The sequence below is a fragment of the Meriones unguiculatus genome, chromosome 7 (genome assembly GCF_030254825.1).
Source record: "Meriones unguiculatus strain TT.TT164.6M chromosome 7, Bangor_MerUng_6.1, whole genome shotgun sequence".
In the NCBI taxonomy this organism is placed as follows: Eukaryota; Metazoa; Chordata; class Mammalia; order Rodentia; family Muridae; genus Meriones; species Meriones unguiculatus.
In genome coordinates this window covers 68,575,075-68,596,924 of record NC_083355.1, presented here as the reverse complement: position 1 = coordinate 68,596,924, position 21,850 = coordinate 68,575,075, and the positions used below count along the sequence as shown (strand labels likewise).

Here is a 21,850-nt window from a genome sequence, read left to right as displayed (position 1 = left end):
GATATTTTGAATAGTAAGACAGTGAACTTCATACTTTAGAATTATATTCTAAAACCATCTCATTGTTAATCTATTATTCTTCATTCGTCCAAGTTCAATAAAACTGATGTATTTCTTCTTAACTGGAATCCAAAAAGGTCATGAAGAACTGAAGAGATTGTTCAGTTGTTAAAGGCATTGCTTGCTTTGCCAGAGAACCTGACTTGATTCCCAGCACCCAAAAGGTACTTTACAGCCATCTGTAATTCAAGTTCCAAGACATCCAACATACTCTTCTGACCGCCACAGGCACCAGGCATGCATATTTTTTCACCATGATGACTAAACTAATAGTAATATTAATAGTAATAATCATAATCATAATTTTTTAAATCGTGTAACTTCCTCAAAGTGACTGGCTCGATTAGTTGTATCTAACTATTCACAAAGTGATGAACATGAATTCAGTTATTTTCCCATACAAACATTCTAATATGTCTACACTTTATTTACCATGACAAGATGTTAAATGGAAAATTTCTTCTTCTAATTTAGAAGGCATAACAATAGCTAAAAAGCAAAGAACGGTAACAATACTGCATTCCAAAACAGAGGGCTAGACTTTTGGACAGAAGTGCTTCATGTGTCTGTAGCCACTATTGAGTCCGTCATTCTCTTCATGGATGAGTAAACTTGTACCTGAGGAAATCAAGAGAGGTTTTTCCATCTGAAGCAATTTGTAGAGAAATTTGTAGAATTGTAAACAATCTGTCCTTGAGCAATGTCCACAGGCGAGTCGAGTATGTCAAACATCAGGCTTAGGAATTGACAAGCAGTAGATACGGGATAAAGATCAGTGAAAACTAGTGTGACAGTTAAAATGAATTTAATTGTAAAGAAAAACCCATATGAAACATGCATAAAGTAGTAAGAGCAATCATTGGGTTACATAAGAGTAGAACAGGTTCAATATTGACTCCCAAGAGGAGAGGACCAAGTGTATGAAATGCTGAGTCAGATTCATTTCCAAGCCTCTTCCTATCCAGTATTAATTTCACTATAAGACTCTGTAGGCCTCACTTTGTAGATGACAATACTTTCAGTGCTACAATACTTAGAATTCAGAATGAGCTAAAGGCATGCCAGTTTAATATTACTATCCTTTAAGTAACAAGAAATATTATCTCTTAAATATTCACAAAGCCTGTTTGCAAAATGCATTGATCAGAAAAAAGCTCAGAATCCATGTCTGAACTTTTCCTCTTCAGGAAAAGCCACCAGGTGTTGTTACATGTAATATAAAAATAGACAAGGATAGAGTTAAAAATTCTATCACAGTGTCAAAAACTGATTGGTGGTGTCTGCATACTTTTCATCCTTAATTATTTAGAGTCATTTATACTTTCAAACAATATAATAGAAGCATAGGAGACTCCAGTACAATACACACAATACACACAAAGGGTAGGATTTAGAAAACACCTTACATTGATGAAAAAACATAAAGATTGAAAAATTCGAAGGAAAAAATAGAACAATGAAAAGTAATTATCAGTTTCAGTATGACATGTCATATATCTATATAATTATTCTGACCATATTTATTGTCCCTCTTATGTTATCCTTCTTCAACTGATAATTGCATAAATGGAAGAACATTTGAAGACTCAATACAAAGAAGAAATAAAATAATAAAATTAAAGTAAAACTGAATATGGTTTTGGCATCCCTTTGATTTTTAACAAATTAGTTCTGAGTAATACTAAATTACATAATTAAAGGAAGCACCAGGTTTGGAGGATATCTTTTACTTTTTATTTTTACAATTATCACATTGCTCTAAGTGGGATTTCATTTCTTTAATAAGCGTGGGGCACATTGGGAAAAAAAAAAGGATTCTGGAAACACTTCTTTTTCTGCAGACTTTTCTCCACTCACAGTTCACGTAACTGTAATCCAAGTACACAGTACACACACAAGTAATCCAAGAATTCAGAAGCATAGATTTAAATGTAATGGAATCTCACTATTCTGGAGTCTCACTAGTCACTATCATTATTGTAAAAAGAATATTAAAATAACAGTACAGTCTACAAATTAGAAAATAACACATCTCTCTAGTTTAAATTACATTATAATTTTGGTAACATACTAGTAATTCAATAAAGCGAAGTAGGGAGTCTAATCTGAGGCAATTACCCATGGAGAGTTCAGAAGTAATAAAGAACTCATATCAGTTAAGTGATGGTCTTGAGTGATTACTGCACGTCAGTAAGAGCTCCTTGCTTTAGAGTGAATAAATGAATAACACATTGACTGCAGAGATCAGGTTGTTAGTAGGAAACTACCAAGGTAATACAGCCATGATTTTCCCATTGGAGGGATGGTTAATGGATTCAGCTTACACTGTAGACCCATTCAAGTTCTAGTCTTTCAATGTCCCTTGGCATTGACCTTGTTCTGTTAAAGTACATAGCTAAAGTTCTTGAGGAAAAGAATAACCAAAGTTATAATGATCACAAGAAACAGGGAGAGGCACCTCACCCTCAAGGCAACGAGAAAATATGACATCCCAACTCACGTATCTTTCCATCCTTTATCCCAATCACATAAAGTAACAGTGTTCTAGAATTTTTTGCTTTCTGCCTTTTTCCCAGCTTTACTGGGATATAATTTTTATATCCCAAATTTCACAGACTTTATCCAATGTTTGTTGCTCACAGAAGTTAGAAGAGGGTATCAATTCCTGCTACTGAAGGCATGGATGACTGTAAGATACCACTTGGGTGCCGTCCATCTTGCTGGATTCTCCACAAGAACAAAACATGCTGAGCCATTGCTTCCAGTAAAGGAAAACATTTAATTGAAGCTGGCTTATGGTTTCAGGGGTTTAGTCCATTACTGTCATGGCAAGAAGCATGACAGTTTGCAGACAGACACAATGCTCAGGAAGGAGCTGAGAGTTCTGCCTCTTGATCCACAAGCAGCAACAAGAGACTGTGTACTACACTGGGTATAGACTGAGCATATATGATGTCAAAGCCCACCTCCACAGTGACACACTTTCTTGGACAAGGCCACACCTTCTAACAGTGGGACTCCCTATGGACCAAGCATTCAAACACAAGAGTCAATGGGGGCCAAACCTACTCAAACCCCCACAGTGCCATACTGTATTGTTTTGAAACCTCCAAATCTAGTTTTATTTTTCTTTTTTATTATTAGTATTATTATTTACAATTTATGCAATTTGTATTCCAGTTGTAACCCCCTTCCTCATCTCCTGGTCCCACCCTCCCTCCCTCCCTCTTCCTCCCCTGTTGATATAATATTCTTGTGGAACATATACAATTTACCCTTGTTCATGCAAATGCTGATGTCTCTACCCCACTATCTGGTTTCAGAAACTCGACATTACACTATGATGTTTATTCTAAACATCACCTAGCTCAAGTTTGTGTAAACATGCTACCATTTGTTCTCTGTATTGTCAATAAAACAACCAGACAATGCTGAACAATGGAGTGATTAGGGTGGGACATCCTAGTCCAGAGGGGAGGAGAAGGAAGCGAGTGGGAGGACTCAGAGAGGAGAGATCGACAGGAGAGGACTTGGGACGATAAGGAGAGATGAACCGGACTTAAGGTATGACTAAACGCAAGTATAATGTGGGAAATCTGAATGGGATGAAGCTATGGGGACTTGGAGGTTTAGGATGGAGTAATCATTGCCCAGCATTGTGCTCTAGGTTAATTAAGTAAATCCTAGTATCTGTTTGGTGATTTGGGTGTATAGCTGGTTTAGGAATAACCACTGTTTAGCTAAAAGTGAATCAATAGTAAATATTAACAATCAACAACACTCCCCTATCCCTCTTCCTTAGTCCATGGATAGGAAAAGTCCTCTTCCCCTACTGTCTGACCATAACCTAACAGTTCCCATCAGGACTGCCTCAATCCTCTTCCTTTGTGGGCTGGCTAGGTTGTCCAACCAGGGAGAAGCGCCCAAGGAACTGGCAACCAAGTTTATGTCAAAGACTGTCTCTTCTGCCCTTATTAGGGAATCTACATAGAGACTGAGCTATTTATAGGCTACATCTGAGCATGAGGTCTAGGTCATCTCTATGTTTTACTTTTACTTTACTTAATTACCAATACTGCTGAATGAATATTTATAAGTTTATTGATCATTCTTTTTGATTACTTTGCCAAAATGCCTTTGCTCATTTTTAAGTATAATTTTGTAGTTATTTGTTTGTATTTGTAGGTATTTATTTGCATTTGAAGGTTTACATATCCATTAATTATTACTTTGTCAATTATATATAACATATATTTATATTGAAGTTTGTATGAATGAAAGCCAATTAATGGTTAGTCTTTGAACTTATTAAACTCTTGATTCTCTAAAATTAAAATGACCAAATATTGTAGCACTGGACAATATTGCATAGCCCTGACTGTCCTGGACCTCGCTGTGTAGACCAGGCTGGCCTCAGACTCAGAGATCCACCTGACTTTGTCCCCAAGTGCTCTAATTAAAAGCCTGCATCACTATCCCCTGGCATAATTTTATCTTTTAGAGTAAATATTTCATATTATTTGTTTTGGAAAATGAAAAAGATTACTTTTGTACATATAAATTTTTATTCCAAAACTCATTTGAGAATAGTAATACAGACATTTACATATTTTACTTGCATCATCAATTTTATAGGTGTCTTGTCTTAGAGTTAAGATTGCTATGATGGATACTATAAACACAACGAAGTTGGGGAAGAAAGACTTTATTTTCACTTCCACTTTCCCATCATATTTCATCATTGAAGGAAGTCAGAACAGAAAGTCAAACAGGACAGGAACCTGAATGCAGGAGCTGAAGCAAAAGCCATGAAGGGATGATGCCTACTTGGCATGCACTCACTGGCTTGCTCCTCCTGCTTTGTTAGATAAGGCAGGTCCACCAGCCAAGGGATGGCATCACCCATAACAGGCTGGGCGCTCCTCCACACAAGTTAATAATTAAGAAATGACCTACGTATGTGACTGTGGCTTCATCTCATGGAGTCATTCCCTTAATTCCCACATCTTCCCACCCCAGATCAAGTGACTTTGTCCTCTGTCAAATTGACATATAAATATAGAGCATGATTCTGGGACTGTTGACTGGAAGGGCTTCCTTTTATTTCGGACATCCTAGTGAGCCTGCAGGGGTCATCCTCACTCTCTGAACTTCGCATGCCTCCCAACGAGTACAAGAAGAAGGATGCCAGAAAGTCACATCCCCCTCCTCCCAAAAAAAAAGACAAAGACAAGGACAAAGTAAATAAGCCTGGTGTCAAGGCCAAAAAGAAGAAGTGGTCTAAAGGTAAAGTTCAGGACAAGCTCAACCACATAGTCCTGTTTGACAAAAACACATACAACAAGTTATGTAAGGAAGTTTCCAACTATAAGCTTAGTACTCCAGGTGTGGTCTCTGAGAGACTGGAGATTCACAGTTCCTTGGCCAGGGCAGCCTTTCAGGAGCTACTTAGTAAAGGACTTATCAAGCTGATTCCAAAGCACAGAACCCAAGTGATTTACACCAGAAACACAGGGTGGAGATGCCCCAGCTGCTGGTGAGGATGCATAAGCAGGTTCAACCAGCTGTGCATTTCAAAAAATGAAATTTTATTAAATCAAAAAAATATAGAGAGCATGTTTCACCTTATAAAGATTTATGTTTTACTTAAAATTGTGTTTATGTTTGACTTAGGATCCAATGTGGGTGCTGTGAATAAAATTTGAATTCTTTCAATGAGCAGTAGACACTTTAAAAATGGCTGAGCCATCTCTCTAGCCCATGGTAGTAATTTCTGTTTATATATTTATTCTTTCCTTTTAATAAAAATAGAGTTTTTCTCATATCCTAATTACATTTTCTCCTACTTATGCTCCTTGCAGTTCCTCCCCTACCACCTTCCACTCAAGATCTACACCCTTCCTTATCATTCATTTAAAAAAAAAGTTTTAAGGAATAAAAATAAAATATATATTATAACATAATAATTATAACATAATTATAATATAATATAATATTATGTATAATATAATTATACATAATAGATTGTAATAATGATGAAATGAAAACAAACAGATCAGAATGGGGTAAAACAAACAGATGGCGAATAACCCAAGAAAAGGCACAAGGAACAGATAAAGATTTAGATAAGGCCACATTTGCACATTCAGAAATCACATAAAAAACACAAAACTGGAATCCATAATTTGTACATAAAGAACTAGTAGGGTCAATTTTGGAAAAGGTTCCATGAGGTGCTGAGAAGAAGGTATACTTTTTTGTGTTTAGGTAAAAAGTTCTGTAGACATCTATTAGGTCCATTTGATTCAAGACCTCTGTTTAGTTTCTGCCTCAATGATCTATCCCTTGGCAAGAGTGGAGTGTTAAAGTCTCCCACTAATAAGGTGTTTGGATCAATGTGTGATTTAAACTTTAATAATGTTTTCTTTGACAAATGCAGGAGCCCCTGTGTTTGGAGCATAGATATTAAAGTTTGTGATGTCCTCCTGGTATATTTTTCCTTTGATGAGAATGAAGTGTCCCTCTCTATCTCTTTTGATTAATTTTGGTTGAAAATATATTTTATTGGATATTAGGATAGCTACTCCAGCTTGCTTCTTGTGCCTATTTGCTTGGAAAACCTTTTTCCTTCCTTTACTCTGAGGTGGTATCTATCTTTGATGTAGAGGTGTGTTTCTTGAATGCAGCAGAAGGTTGGAAACAAGGAGAACCCTAAGGAAGATGCTTAATCCTCATTCAGAAGGGCAAACAGGATAAAATTAGAAGTAGGAGAAAACAGGGGAACAGGACAGGAGCCTTCCACAGAGGACCTCTGAAAGACTCTACCCACCAGGGTATTGATGGTACTGATACTCATAGACAAACTTTGTGCAAAATGCTGGAATCCTTATGGAAAAAGAGGGAGCTAGAAAGACATGGACAGGAACTCCACAAAGAGAACAACAAAGCGAAATACCTGGGTCCAGGGGGTCCTACAGAGACCAATACTCCAACAAAGGACTATGCATGGAGAGGACCTAGACCCCCTGTTCAAAGGAAGTCCATTGGCTGCTCAATTTCCAAGTGGTTTCCTTAGTAAGGATTTCGGGAGCTATCTCTGAAATGAACTCAGAGGCTGACTCTTTGATCACCTCCTCCTAGTGGGTGCAGCCCTGCCAGGCCACAGAGGAAGATGATGCAGCCAACCTTGATGAGACCTGATAAGCTAGGGTCAGATAGAAGACAAGGAGGTCCTCCCGTATCAGGGGACTAGAGAAAGGACATTGGGGGAGAAAGGAAATGGCAAGGGGCTGTGAAGAGATGAGGGAGGGGCTGCATGCAGCAGGGATACAAAGTGAATAAATTGTAATAAATAAATATATCAATAAAATTAAATTTAAAAATTAAAAAAGAGTCTGTAGGGTTAAAGAGGGGATGACAATAAATAAATAGATAGATAGATAGATAGATAGATATGTAAATAGAAATAAAAATAAACTTTATATTAACTTAAAATTATGTATATGTACAAAATTATATATATGTATATATCTACACATATATGCTCTAAAATGACAGAATGAGACAAAGAATCTCCCAAAAAATCTGTTGAGTTTGTTTTCTCTTTTTTAATTTATTATTATTATTATTTATTACATTTTACTCACTTTTTGTCCTGGCTTTCACACCCTCCCTCACCTCCTCCCTGTCCCACCCTCCCTCTTTCTTCTCCCACTATGTCACTCCCCTAGTCCACTGATAGGTAAGGTCCTTCTCTACTATCACACCTTAGCCTATCAGGTTTCATCCTTTTTCTTTGTGGCCTAGTTAGGCAACTTCAACAGAGGAGGGTGATCCAAGAGCTGGCCACTGAGTCCGTGAAGAAGACAGCCCCTGCTCTTTTTACTAGGAAACCCATACAGAGACAGAGCTGCATATGGGCTACATCTGAGCAGGGGGTTTGGGTCCTCACCATGCATGGTTCTTGGTTGATTCGTCAGCCTCTGCAGGACCCCTGTAGCCCAGATACTTTTAGCTTTGTTGCTCTTGTTGTGGAACTCCTGTTGGCTGCTAGGTCTTTCTATCTCCCCCTCCTTACATAAGATTCCCTGTATTCTAACAAAGTTTGGCTCTGAGCCTCACCGTCTACTGTGCATATATCCAAAAGATGCTCAATCATACAAGTGCATTTGGTCAACTAAGTTCATAGCAACTTTATTCATAATAGGCAGAATCTAGAAACAACCTAGATTTCCCTCAACTGAAGAATGGATACAGATATTGTGGTACACTTACACAAAATGGAATACTACTCAGCAATTCAAAACAAGGAACTCATGAAATCTGTAGGCAAATGGATGGAACTACAAAAGATCATAATCCTGAGTATGGTAACCCAGGAGCAGAAAGACACACATGGTATATACTCACTTATAAGTGGATATTAGACATGTAATGTAGAATAAACATACTACTAAAATCTTCAGACCTAAAGAAGATAAGGAACACCCTAGGGAAAAGGCTTAATTCTCATTCAGAAGGGAAAACAGGACAGATACAGGGAGCAGTAAAAGAGAGGGAACAGGATGGAAGCCCACCTCAGATGTCCTGTAAAAGACTCCAACCAGCAGGAGCTCAAAGCAGATGCAGAGACTCACAGCCAAACTTTGGACAGAGCACATGGAAAAAGTGGCATGCAGAAGGACCTGGAGGGGACAGGAGTCTCACAAGGGGACCCACAAAATTAAAAACAGCTGGGCCCTGGGAGACCTGCAGAGAGTGATGCATCATCCAAAGATCATGCATAGAGAGGACCTAGGCCCCCTTCTCAGATATAATCCATGGAGCTCAGGCTCCATGTGGGTCTCCTAATAAGGGGAGAAGAAACAGTCTCTGACCTGAACTCAGTTGCCTGCTTCTTGATCACTTCTTTCTGGTGGGCGACCTAGCTAGCCCACGGAGAAGGATTATCCAGGCAGTCCTGAGGGGACCTGATTGGTTGGGGTCTGTTGGTGGGGAAGGAGGATTTACCCAATCTGTGGACTAGGAGAAAGTGGTAGGGGAGGAGAGGAGAAGGACAGAGAGATGACTGGACCAAGAGGAAATGAGGGAAGTGGTCACAACCAGGATGCAAGCTGATTAAATTATAAATAAAAATAATAAGAAGAAATATTAAAAAATATGTGATTGCTTCTGGCAGTTATTTGTAAGCAGCAAAACCATGGTGTTAAATTAAAAAGTCATTTACAACTTATGCCTGTATGCAAGCACCATTTTGGTGAATTCAAACCATAAAATCACACTATACAGATCGTCCTTGAGGTTTTATTTTCAGTTATCAGGAGACAGAAAATATATTGACAGATACAGAGTATATGTCAAGTACACAAACAGATAAATAGGCCCTCAGTACCAAGTTCAAATACAGTGCATTGTTTATTCCTCCCTCCATGTGGAGCATTTTTCCTACTTATTTCCTTCATTAAGTATGATCATATTCATGTCTTGATTTTATAAGCAAATGTCCTCCGGGTATTCAGAACATCCAACACATTTATAGGCTCTGTCTTCTGTCCCATATACCAGGAAAGTAACCAAAAGGAAGCTGAAGACCTTCCTGGAAGAGTTGACAATTTTAAGCATTGCTTGTTGATTCATATTCATATTTCATTAGTATGTGTTAGTCACTAGCCGTTAGCTTATTGCACATATATGTCACATGTATGTATTTTATGTAGAGAAAGGTTTTGTTTTCAGGGTATCTTGTCATACTTTGTGTCAAAGAGAAACTTAATAACAAAATGTAAATTTTTTCCTCCTACTATATGAGCAATTTTCAATGTAGAGACATCAGTTTAAAATTCTTATCTAAATAGACATGTTAGAAGAATAAAATCCCTCTCTCTACACAAAAAAAATTAAAAAAAAATAAAATCAAAGAAAAAATCAGTAAGACAAAAATTACAAAAACAAAACAAAAAGAAATACATAAAAATAAATACATATATATGTGTACATACATATGTATATATATGTATGTATATATGTGTATGCATATATATGTATATATACATATGTTCACATATTTGACTTCATTGTAAGTAATAATTGTTTTCTAGGCACAAAGTGAGACACCCAAAATATAAGACCTAGATTTAGATATTACAAGGTTTTTTTTTTTTTTTTTTGTCTCCTTTTGTTTATGATTGTTCTAGGAAGCAGCTTTAAAGGCAAACAACACCATGCCTTGCCATTTGTATCTTAATTAGGAAAAAACATGTCATTAATAGAATGTTAAAAAAAGAAACTGTGGGAATTTGAAAACTAGTGGTTCATTTGTTTGTTATCCAGAAAATAATGGCAAGGATGCTTTAGTGGTATCCATATTGTAAACATCTTAACCAAAAAGTCTGTAGAAGGGATATAGGTTCTTGTTCTCACAGATAAATACTAAGGAAACCAGGAGTGTTAAACACACAGAGGGTACTCTTCCGAGCGAGAGAGATACAACCCAGTTTCCATTCAGAAGGCTGGAAGGAAAGGTGTTTAACTGACCTCAGAGCTATCTGCATTGACAGGGCACACCAGCTACCGAAGAAAATTAGTCTGCTGATCTCAATCAATCAATAGTGCTAAATTCTGCCAGTCCCTTATAATAAGAATTCCTTGCCTTTAATCTGCTTCCTTAGTTAATCTATAGAACTGGTATTAATGGAATATGTAACTTGTGCTTTACAAGAATTTCAATGTAATGTTGTCTCACCCTTTTTGGTGCACATGGGCTTGAGTTAATTATCACTGGGAAACTTTTTTTTTTTTCCAAATAGTGCTGTGCTGAGATATGGTTCAAAAAACTACCCGGTGTCAGTCGCTCAATGTTTGCACACTGGCTACTGTATTATGTTGAAAAGAATTTCCTTCTTGCCTCCCCTGGATCAACACTACTGACCACGCTAAACTTATTTCAAAATAAAAATTGGAAAAAAAAAATATATATATATAAGGAAACAACCAAAAATATGAATAAAGTAGTTATCCAGCTAAATTAAACACTAAAATCTTGTAGATTTTATTACAGAGAATGACAAAAACGTATATGAGCAATTCAGAGATGGCCAAGATGTAAAAAGATACATTTTCTGAACCAATATCAATTTTATAGGCTTTTGAGCAAACACACTAACAATATTAAACAATCTCTGACCTAATCTCTTGACTCTCTCCTGAAAGTTTATTCCACTGAAAAACTAAACCAACAGAGCATTTCAGTATTTTAGCACAATGTATATCGTATGCTGTCAATATTTAGAAGCATCCAAATGTTATGTTCTACCAAGAAAATATGGTTGAAACAATTATTATAATACTTACTACTAAGTAATAATAAATATAGTAATAAATAACAATAAAAATCAAAAGGTGCACTTAAAAGAACTGTGCTCATTATGAGTGTAATTGTGAAAACATAAATAACAACCTACAACCGTAATGTGGTGTATGGGTGCGTTTGGTGGGCAGGAAGATATTTGCTTTGCACAATAAAAAATTATATATATCCTACATGTAATACTACATATCCCATTATAAACATATTTGCATTGATTACTTGTGTTTGGTATGAGTTTTTTTTTAAAGATTTATTCATTATTTATACAGTATTATGCATGCATGTGTGCCTGCACAACAGAAGAGGGCACCAGATCTCATTATAGATGGCTATGAGCCCCCATGTGGTTGCTGGGAATTGAACTCAGGACCTTCGGAAGAACAGCCAATGGTCTTATCCTCTGAGCATTCTCTCCAGCCCCCTGGAATAAGGTTTAATATATATGAAGAGAAGGGTTGAACATGGAAGAATAATGAAATACAATGTATTTTTTCCAACACAAAATGGCTTACTTGTATAGCCTTCATTCTCACTTATGAATATCTTGGTGTGGGTTTGCTCACATACATGTGTCTGTGCAGCATGTAGAAATAATCATAAATTTTTGGTGCAAAATATTACATATTAATTCATGCCTGCTCCTAAGTATTGATCTGTAACATTTTTCTTCCTAAACTACTGAGAACAGTAACCTTAGCTGCATCAAGAATTTCTTGCAGCCTACTTTATTCCTGGCACCAATTATTACTTTAATATATGTGTGTGTGTGTGTCATTAGTGTATTTACCAATCTCCCCTCCCATAGAAAACAAATAGAAACCAAAGATGTTGCTTAGAGAAATGTGGCATGCTGTTTTTTGTTTTAAACTTTTATTTTCTTGAATTTTTATCAAATAGATTTTTGAGGTTCATTTACTGTTATATTAGTCATTAGCTGATTTATAAGAATAAATATTCCTTTAAAAAGTATACATTTAAATACTTAAATGATCTTAGAAACAAGTGAACTAGTCAAAACTACATAATAAATTAAAATTAATGAATAATATAGATTATTTATGGTTGTTTCACAAGTTGTATCTCATATTGATCTTTCATCTTTAACAGCATCTACATCATGAGCAGACAGATTTTAGAAACCTAATTCCTTACAGTAAGATTATTTTTCTAGAGATATGTCACATCCTTCAATAAATATAATAGAAACTTCTTTTCTATTTTTTGGAAAGTCATTTATTATCTGTTGTGTTCAGAGACAAAGAACTACAGCAGGACTGTGGTATGATCCCTTAATTTATATTAGCATAGAGAATAATAACTACACATAGGAGCTGATATGATAGAAGAGATATTTTGGAAAGTGAGATAATAATAAAATCATTATTGTAGAAATAGGTCTTGGAAATGTTGGAGAAATTCTGATTAAAATCTCAGTTCAAATAATATTAGACCAAAACTAAAAAAAAACTACTTAAGACAATGTGAAATGGAGAAAAAATTACGTGGCTATGTGGAAGCTATAACAAAATACACTGTCTCTGAAATATTCCTGTGATTACTAATCTCTGAAGATGTTTTCACAGTTAGAGAACAACACTGGAAAATGATAAAACATCATCATTTAAATTCAAAGAGACACAATCCAGCTAAGAGTTGAAAAGTTATGAGACCTCTTTTAATGTACAGAAATCATGTTTTTTTTTTTTTTTTAATCTTACCCCAATTTTGGGAGGCACAATCTTTTTGAATCTAAGAAACAAAAAGTCTTATTCCCAAGTTAGAAATATCTGATGTAAATTGTAGAACTCATTGTCTTAGAAATAATAAATAATTTTACAAAGACTTGCCTTTCCTTTCTGAATGTGACTTGAGTACTCAGTCCAAGTAAAACAAACAAACAAACAAAAATGCCCAAGGGTCTAGAGAGACAGCTCACTGTGTAAGAGCCCATGATGCTCTTCCAGAAGACCCAATTTAACCTTCAGTACCATCAAGGCATCTCACAACCCTCTGTAACTCTTGTAAGTCTTGACAAATATTTATTCTCCCAGGGAAAAAAGAAAGGGACATTTTAAAGAAGTGTCAATTTAAGGTATCATTTTAAAGAAGTCAAAGTAAAAGCTGGGAAACTATTAAAAGCATACAGATAAACAAAAACAAGCACCCACTGTCTTACTGTCATGACTCTGAAGGGCATTCCAAAAAACCAACCTCAAGAAAAATGAGAAACAAACAAACAAACAACAACAACAAAAAAGACCAAAGTGTCATGAAGACATAATATACACAAGTATTCTTATGCCGTAGGTCTGAAGAGGTTACAGCTGTTAGGGGGGATTTAAAAATGACTATTAAATGCTAATATACAAGTTTTATTTGATCACCTTCTTTTCACATCATCATATAAGTCTACATCAGGCTGCTGGAAGGTCTAAGAGAAATAACTGGAATGTATTCACTTTATATCCTTGTTGTACTCCAATCTCTCCTTTTCTCCGAAGCCCACTGTAAGTATTTATTTTAAAAGGATGCCATGCACACAACAAATCTTAAATCCGCTGAGGTTTACCGGATGGAGATGGAGAGAGAGAGAGGCATGGTAGGGGGAGGGGACACCCTAACATAGAGAGGGGAGAGAAAGCAAGAGAGGGGAAGAGCAAGAGAGTAGCAGATAGACAAAGTGGCAGGTTGGTTCTTTTAAGGAGCAACTGAAACACACCAGGTGCTGCTACCTGTGCTACATGGCAGACAACACATGGTGACATCATAGGTTGCTAGGCAACCCAGAAGCAGGCTGCCTAAATACTAACACCTACCTTCCTTTTCTTTCCCTCCCTCTTTCCCTCTTTTCTCAAAAAAGGGAAGCTCCCTTTCCCATCCAGCACATTTCATGAAGTTGCATCAGGACTGAGCTTGTCTTTTTCTCCAGTGGCCTGGCAAGGCAGTCCCACCAGGGGAAAGGGATCAAAACTCTGGCGTGTGAGTCCATGTTGATAAGATTATGGTCATCTGGAAGTCTCTGGACATGTATTTGGTGAGTTACCTAGATGTGGTTACATCTGAGGATTTAGGAGGAATAATACAAAGAGGGTCAGTTGCCCTACCTGACCCACACTGAAAATGGTGTCCTAAAGTGTACCAAAGTAGAAAGCAAGCAGAACACTAGCATTCATCTGTCCCTGCTTCATGACAGTAGATGTTATATGACGAACTACCTTAAGCTCATATTGCCATGATTTCCCCACCATGATGGGCAATACCCTCAACCTATGAACTAAAATAAACCTGGGATGATAATTTTAACAGTTAACTTGATGCAGTCTAGAAACATCTTGGAAAAGTCTTGATAGGGACTCTCTCATTGGTCTGAGCTGTGGGTATGTGTATGGTGGAATACCTTGATTATATTAATTGAGGTGGGAAGACCCATCCAGTGTCAGTGGAACCTTACCCTGGTTTGGGAATTGTGCAAGAGTTGAGTTGAGCCAAGCATGCACACATTCATTGCTCTCTTTTTCTGATTGTGAATGGGATGTGACCAGCTCTTTCAAGTTCCTATATCTATAACCCCCATACTGGGATAAACAGTTTCTTGAAACTAGACTGAAAGAAATCCTTAATCCCTTAAATTGGTTTGTAAATGCATTGCATCACAACAGGGAACAATTAAAAGACAAAAAGTCCTTCCCTAAATTGTTTTGTTGGATTAGGAATAGTGCTTCCTCAAGATCCAGCTATACCACTCCTAGGCATATATACAAAAGATGCTCAAGTACACAACAGTGACATTTGCTCAACCATGTTTGTAGCAGCTTTATTCATAATAGCCAGACCTGGAAACAACCCAGATGTTCATCAACAGAGGAATGGATACAGAAATTGTGGTACTTTTATACAATGCAATACTACTCAGCAATTAAAAACAAGGAAATCATGAAATTTGCAAGCAAATGGTAGGCTCGAAAAAAGATCATTCTGAGTGAGGTATCCCAGAAGGAGAAAGACACACACAGTACATACTCACTTATAAATGTGTATTAGACCTATAAATAGGATAAACATACGGAAATCTATACACCAAAAGAAGCTAAACAAGAAAGAGGACCCTGGGTAAGATGATCAAACCCTCACTTAGAAAGACAAATGGGATGGACATTGGGTGTAGGAGAAAACAAGTAACAGGATTGGAGCCTACTACAGAGGGCATCTGAAAGACTCTGCCTAGCAGTATTTCAAAGCAGATGCTGAGACTCATAAACAAACCTTTGGCAGAGTGCAGGGAATCATATGAAGAAAGGGGAGTTAGTATGACATGGAAAGGATAGGAACTCCACAAGGACCAAATATATCTGGGCACAGGGGTCTTTTCTGAGACTGACACTCCATCAAGTACCATGTGTGGATATAAACTAGAACTCCTGCTCAGATGTAGCCCATGGTAGCTCAGTCTCCAAATGGGCACCCTAGTAAGGGGAACAGGGACTATTTCTGACATGAACTCAATGGCTGGCTCTTTGACACCCCCCCCCCCAAGGGAGGAGCAGTCCTGCTAGGCCACAGAGGAGGACTTTGCAGCCAGTCCTGAAGATACCTTATAAAAAAGGGTCAGATGAAAGGGGAAGAGGTCCTCCCCAATCAGTGGACTTGGAAATGGGCAGGGAGGAGATGAGGGAGGGAGGGTAGGATTGGGAGGGAATGAGGGAGCGGGATACTGCTGGGATACAGAGTTAATAATATGTAACTAATAATAAAAAATTTAATTTAAAAAAGAAATTATTTTCACACTACTCTACAGGTACACAAGTTCATTTGCATGCATTTTTTCCTACTAGCTTAGAGACATCTCTACTACCTCTAATAGCTGCAGGAATAACTCTCATGGCATCCCATTCTAAGGAATAGTCTCTTTTTGAAGCTAATTAAAACTGTACTGATGTGTACCATTCACCCATGGCTCATAGGCCAATGGCTTGTAGCTAGCTATCCCAGGTCATGTGATGCTTGCAAATTTTAAAATTATGTTATCTCCAGATTGCAAAACATTTTGTTTTCCTCTTTACATTTATCAAACACTTCAAAGCAAATACATTATAATTTAGCCAACCCTTTCCTGACTATATGCCTTTTGTCTAACATAGAGGGTCCATGCAATTTCCATGCAATCCTGCTTCCTCGTAATTTTGTTGTTGGTAAGCATTAATTATAATTACCCGTCCATTTGTCACACTATCATCTGTTAGCCCACCAGATTTAAGTGCTAACATTTAGTGGTAATTTAAGTGCTAATTTAAGTATATCAATGTTGTATGACTATCTCAAAGAAAATTCTGCTTATAACAAATATACAGCAGCAGTTTGTTAACAAAGATTCTTCTATCTCAAGTCTCTTCTATTTTATACATATACTCACATTATTTTCAATAAAATTCTATGGAAGGTGGCATTCAATATCTATTAACCATCTCTAGAAATATGTGATGAATATTTGGTGAAGCAGTGCCCGTGCTTCTTACTGCTTCAATTTCCCCTATCTATAAGTCCCCACCTGTCGTTTTTGAGGCTTCTCCCTCTAACTGTCCTAACATGAGCAATATTTCTCCAACATTTACCATCAAGCTTTGCATCCTTAAAACAGGAATACTTCGTCCTTTTCTCCTTTCTTTCCACTCTATATCTTATCTTTTACATTCACTTCAGCACTCTAATTCCCTTTTATTTTCATTCAATTATATTTCATGTCATTTCCAGAGAGAATCTGGTGCTGCCTCCATAGCCCTGTTCCTGCCAATGCTCCTCTGTGAAGTATTAGCTTCACACAAATAGATGAATAAACGCGAGTATGAAGCATGTGGAATTTTAGGTTTATAACTAAAGTCAGCTCTGAAGATTAGAGCTCTGCTGATTCCTGAAATTCCTGAGTTTGTAAATTCTACTCACCTTTAAAAAGACAAACCAATGTCTTCTTCCTTGGTTTCCTGACTTAAAAGCTTCTCTCTGGAGGTTTTCTCTTATAATTTCTCCACATGTTCAATCATTCATGTTTATCACATGCAGTGGTTTCTTTAGATTTGTGATAACAGCATGAAAATTAAGAAAATCACTTGAACAGATAAGAGTCAGCCTCGGGGCCTACTTAAGACTAGTCAGCTATTAAAAAGAAGGAAATCATGAAATTTTCAGGCAAATGGTGGGAACTAAAAAAAGATCATCTTGAGTGAGGTAACCCAGAAGCAGAAAGACGCATATGATATATACTCACTCATAAGTGCTTATTAGACATATAATATAGAAAAAAAAGCTACTAGAATATGTACTCCTAAAGAAGCTAAAACAACAAGGAAGACCCTAGGGAAGATGCTCAATCCTCATTCAGAAGGGCAGACATGATAGACATAGGAAGCAGTAGAAGACAGGGCACAGGACATAAGCCTACCATAGATGGCCTCTGAAAGACTCTACTGATCGAAGTGTTGAAGCAGAGGCTGAAACTCATAGCCAAACTTCGGGCAGAATGCATGGAATTTTATGAAGGAAGGGTGAGATAGAAAGACTGGAGAGGAGAGGAGCTCCAAAAGAAGACCAACAGAGCCAAAACACACACACACACACACACACACACACACACACACACACACACACACAAAAAAAAAAAAAAACTGGGGCCCCTGAAGAGGATGATACCCAAAACAAGGACCATGCCTGGTGAAGACCTAAAACCCCAGCTCAGATGTAGCCCATAGACTCAGTCTGTAAGTGGGATCCCTAGTCCCTAGTAAGGGGAGCAGGGGCTGTCTCTGGTGTGAACTCTGTGACAGGCTCTCTGATCACCTCCCCCTGGGGGATGCAGCCTTGCCAGCCCATCAAGGAAGACATTGAAACCAGTCCTGATGAGGCCTGATAGGCTAGGGTCAAATAAAAGAGGAGGAGGTCCTCTCCTATCAGTGGATCAGGGTAGTGGCATAGGGAGAAAAGAGGGAGAGGGGTGGGGTTGGGAAGAGATGAGGGATGGGGCCACAGCCTGGATACAAATCGAGTAATAAATGATAATAATAAGAATATTCTATTAAAAAAGAGAAACCTTCAAAGCCAGAGGCCAGAGCATATTTCTGTAAACAAATGAAAATATAGCTATATTTTTTTCTGTAGTTCTTTCATCTACGTTTCCTATCTTTACCTTTCCTCAAATTCAGTTCAGCATATACCTAAGTAGGTAAATGGGAATTCTAATTGTATTTCTGTAAACCAATTTTGATGGGTATTTTGATTTCTGAAATAATTATTTACTAAATATTACCTAATTTATTTTATTTGTCTTTCTTCCAAGGAAAATTGCTTCCTTCATTTGATTTGCTTTGTTTTTCTTTTTTTTTCCTTTCTTCCTTCTTTCTTACTTCCTTGCTCTTTTCTATACTCTGTTCTATAGTTTCACTTTCTTGATGAGGACTCTCTCATTATATATATCTCAGTCTATATAATTTCTAGCTTAGCTAATTCAGTTGCCAAGGTCTGAGTTGTAGGTAGGCACACTCTATGCTTTGAGTTTCTTAACAACTATAGTCAGCAAGTTTTCTTAGTACTCATTCACACATTAAGCCTACATAGATGATTACCACCTATCCATTGTGTGTTGCTAATTATCTTCTAATTTACAAATTGTAGCTACCAAATTGAGAGAATTTTAAAACTAGAACGACTTTAGGCACCATTAAACTCCACTCTCCTCATTGTGCCTGCATATGGAATGCTTTTAATGCATACTTTCTTTCTATACTATTTTTTAAGGTGCAAAGAAAAAAAAATCAGTTAACACAAAAAAAAAAATGTTCAAAAATTATCCCTCAGTGCTATAACAAAGTTTAAAACTAGTCAATGAAGTACCCCCTCCTCCCTTCACACATTCTCTTATTTTAATCTAGTACTATCCCTTAATCCTTCCACCCCACACCCAATTTGTGCCTCTGGCACTAGATCTCACCATTGACTGCACAAAATGAGCATCTAGGGAGCTATAAACACACAGATGCCTGAGCCTCCATCTTGCAGACTCCAGTTTGTGTAGGGTGTAGCCCATGCATTAGAAACTCTAAAGACCCCCAGATGGCACTAGGGACTGTGGTGAGGCTGAGCACCACAGCTCAGTGCAATACTGAAATTTAATGTGCAGAACCAAGCTCAGATTCTCCAAAATACTAAACTGAATGAAGTATATCAGGAGTCCTCTCCAAATTTCCAGTTTTCAGGTAACAGTGGCTCACGTTAGAAGCACTTAAAAAAAATGTTCTTTATAAGTGTGTTCCCGTAATGAAATAGATACAGAAAAGTTAAAAATAAGTGTAAATGAACAAAATTCTTTTAGATCTATTAGCGGGAATTCATTTTAGACAAAAATATCTTAATAAAGATTTAAAAGCTAATATACTAAAATATTCAATGAGTATATGAAAAGTATCAAAAGCTCATAAATCATACAGCTTGAAGATATATTTAAATGATTTATAGAACTCAAAAGAAAGAAGAAAATCTAATGTTCATGCTGACATATTCTAACACACATCTTATAGTACCTATAAGGCAACTAAACATAAGAGAACTTCCAAATTCAATTAAAATGCCCTTTAAAAATACTAACTTCTAAAATAAATAATAGTCATAATGTTTTTAGAAAATGTTAATACAACTGATGAAACCCTAGCAAATCTCAAAAAAAAAACTACAATGAAAGTTTTATCCCCAAAAGCTTAATACATGAATTGTCAAATATATCTATGTGAATAAAATAATACAACAGTGGCAAAGATGTAAAACAGATACTGAAGAAGGTATACTTATAGTTCATAAGAATTCAGAGACTAAAACAAAGAAAGCTTAGCTTTCACATCTAATTTTCAGATACCATTTTAACAAAAGGGTAAGTGAAGTCTAGCAATATGACCCTTTGTGATACATTTCAGGATTTAAGATAGCATTAGAAAACAAAGAATTATCTAAAAATATTAAAAGCTACTATATATATTATATTATATAATATAAAAACTACTATATATATTAAAAACTAATATATATATATTAAAACAGAGATCAGAAATCCTATCATTGTGTCAGTTGATCTCATCACAAAGATCATGATGCCTATTTGTTACTGCATATGTGATCCCTCATATATGGCTGTACATAAGTAAAATGAGAAAAAAAATTAGTTAATTCATTATGGAAAACAGCTTGAAGAGTCCTAAGAATAACACCCCAAATCAACACTATTTGTTTATGCTTCCAGCAACAAGGACATGATGAAGGGTATGCACATAATTTTAATGACACAAAAGATAAGGAAACTAAATTACTGGGAAGAAATCTACTATGATATGTTTAGAAGAATATTTCTCAAAGTTAGAAATGTTGTTCAGAATAATTAAAATGCATTTAAACCTGATGATTTAGCATGTGATTAGTAAAAGGTGAGACACACATGATAATTAAATGTCCCATAATGGACAGACCCAATCTTATTTCATTAATCATTTATTTTATCTTGTTAGTTTCATACATGTAAACAGCATATAGTGATCAAAATTGATCTTTGAATAATGAAAGTTTCTGTGATTGCTGTGCCTTCTTTTATGCCCTTAAATTTCTGATTTCATAGTGGGTTTTTTTTTTATTTTGTTTTGTTTTGTTTTTTAATGCAGGTCTTACACAAATAGATAGGACTGCAATGTGTCCATTATTACAATGGTCATATTATATCCACAAGACAGAAATTCATAGCTCCTCGCCCCATCTTCTTGGTCTTACAGTCTTGGTGTCTCCCTCTTCCAATATGTCTTAAGCCTTGGAGAAGTTATCACTCAACTAATAATAAAACTCTCCATTAATCAATAATTTCTGTTCACAGGAGTTTCTCTGACAAAAGCACTAGTCTTTGGGTACAAAGGTAGCTGGACTCTATAAATGTCAGTAATAACCTCCATTGCCTGCTTGACAGTTTACAGTACTATTAATGAATTTCTTCCCATAGAGTAGGTATCAGATCCAATCAGAATGCACTTGGTTGCCCCCAAACCAGTCATGTCACTATTGCTCCAATGGTTATGATGCCCAGCTCTTCATTAGTTTCAGATCTTATCATGAGGTCTTTCATCCATTTGGAGTTGACTTCTGTTTAGTGTGAGTTTTATTCATCTAGTTTTAATAATTGTAGTTTTCATCTACAATTACAAGTCCAGTTTTCCCAGAAACCATTTCTCGAAGTTATTTTGTTTTCTTCAGTTTCTAGTTTGGCATTTCTTTCACAAATGGGGAGCTGTAACTGCATAGATTTATATCACCGTCTTCTGTTCTATTCTAATTATGAATGTTTCTGTTTTTTGCTTTTACCATGATGTTCAAATGTGTCGTTCTAGAATAACTTATGATTGGGTATGCTAA

General features: G+C 36.5%; 2 protein-coding genes across 4 annotated transcripts in view; one reads left to right on the top strand and one right to left on the bottom strand.

Annotated features, from left to right (window-relative positions):
- Lrfn5 (leucine rich repeat and fibronectin type III domain containing 5) overlaps positions 1-21,850 on the bottom strand; it is a 306,408-nt gene that overhangs the window by 205,740 nt on the left and 78,818 nt on the right. The window lies entirely within an intron of this gene.
- Positions 5,217-5,600, top strand: LOC110539734 (small ribosomal subunit protein eS25-like). Its single transcript, XM_060388443.1, has one exon. It carries the CDS (start codon positions 5,217-5,219, stop codon positions 5,598-5,600), a length of 384 nt encoding a protein of 127 aa, XP_060244426.1.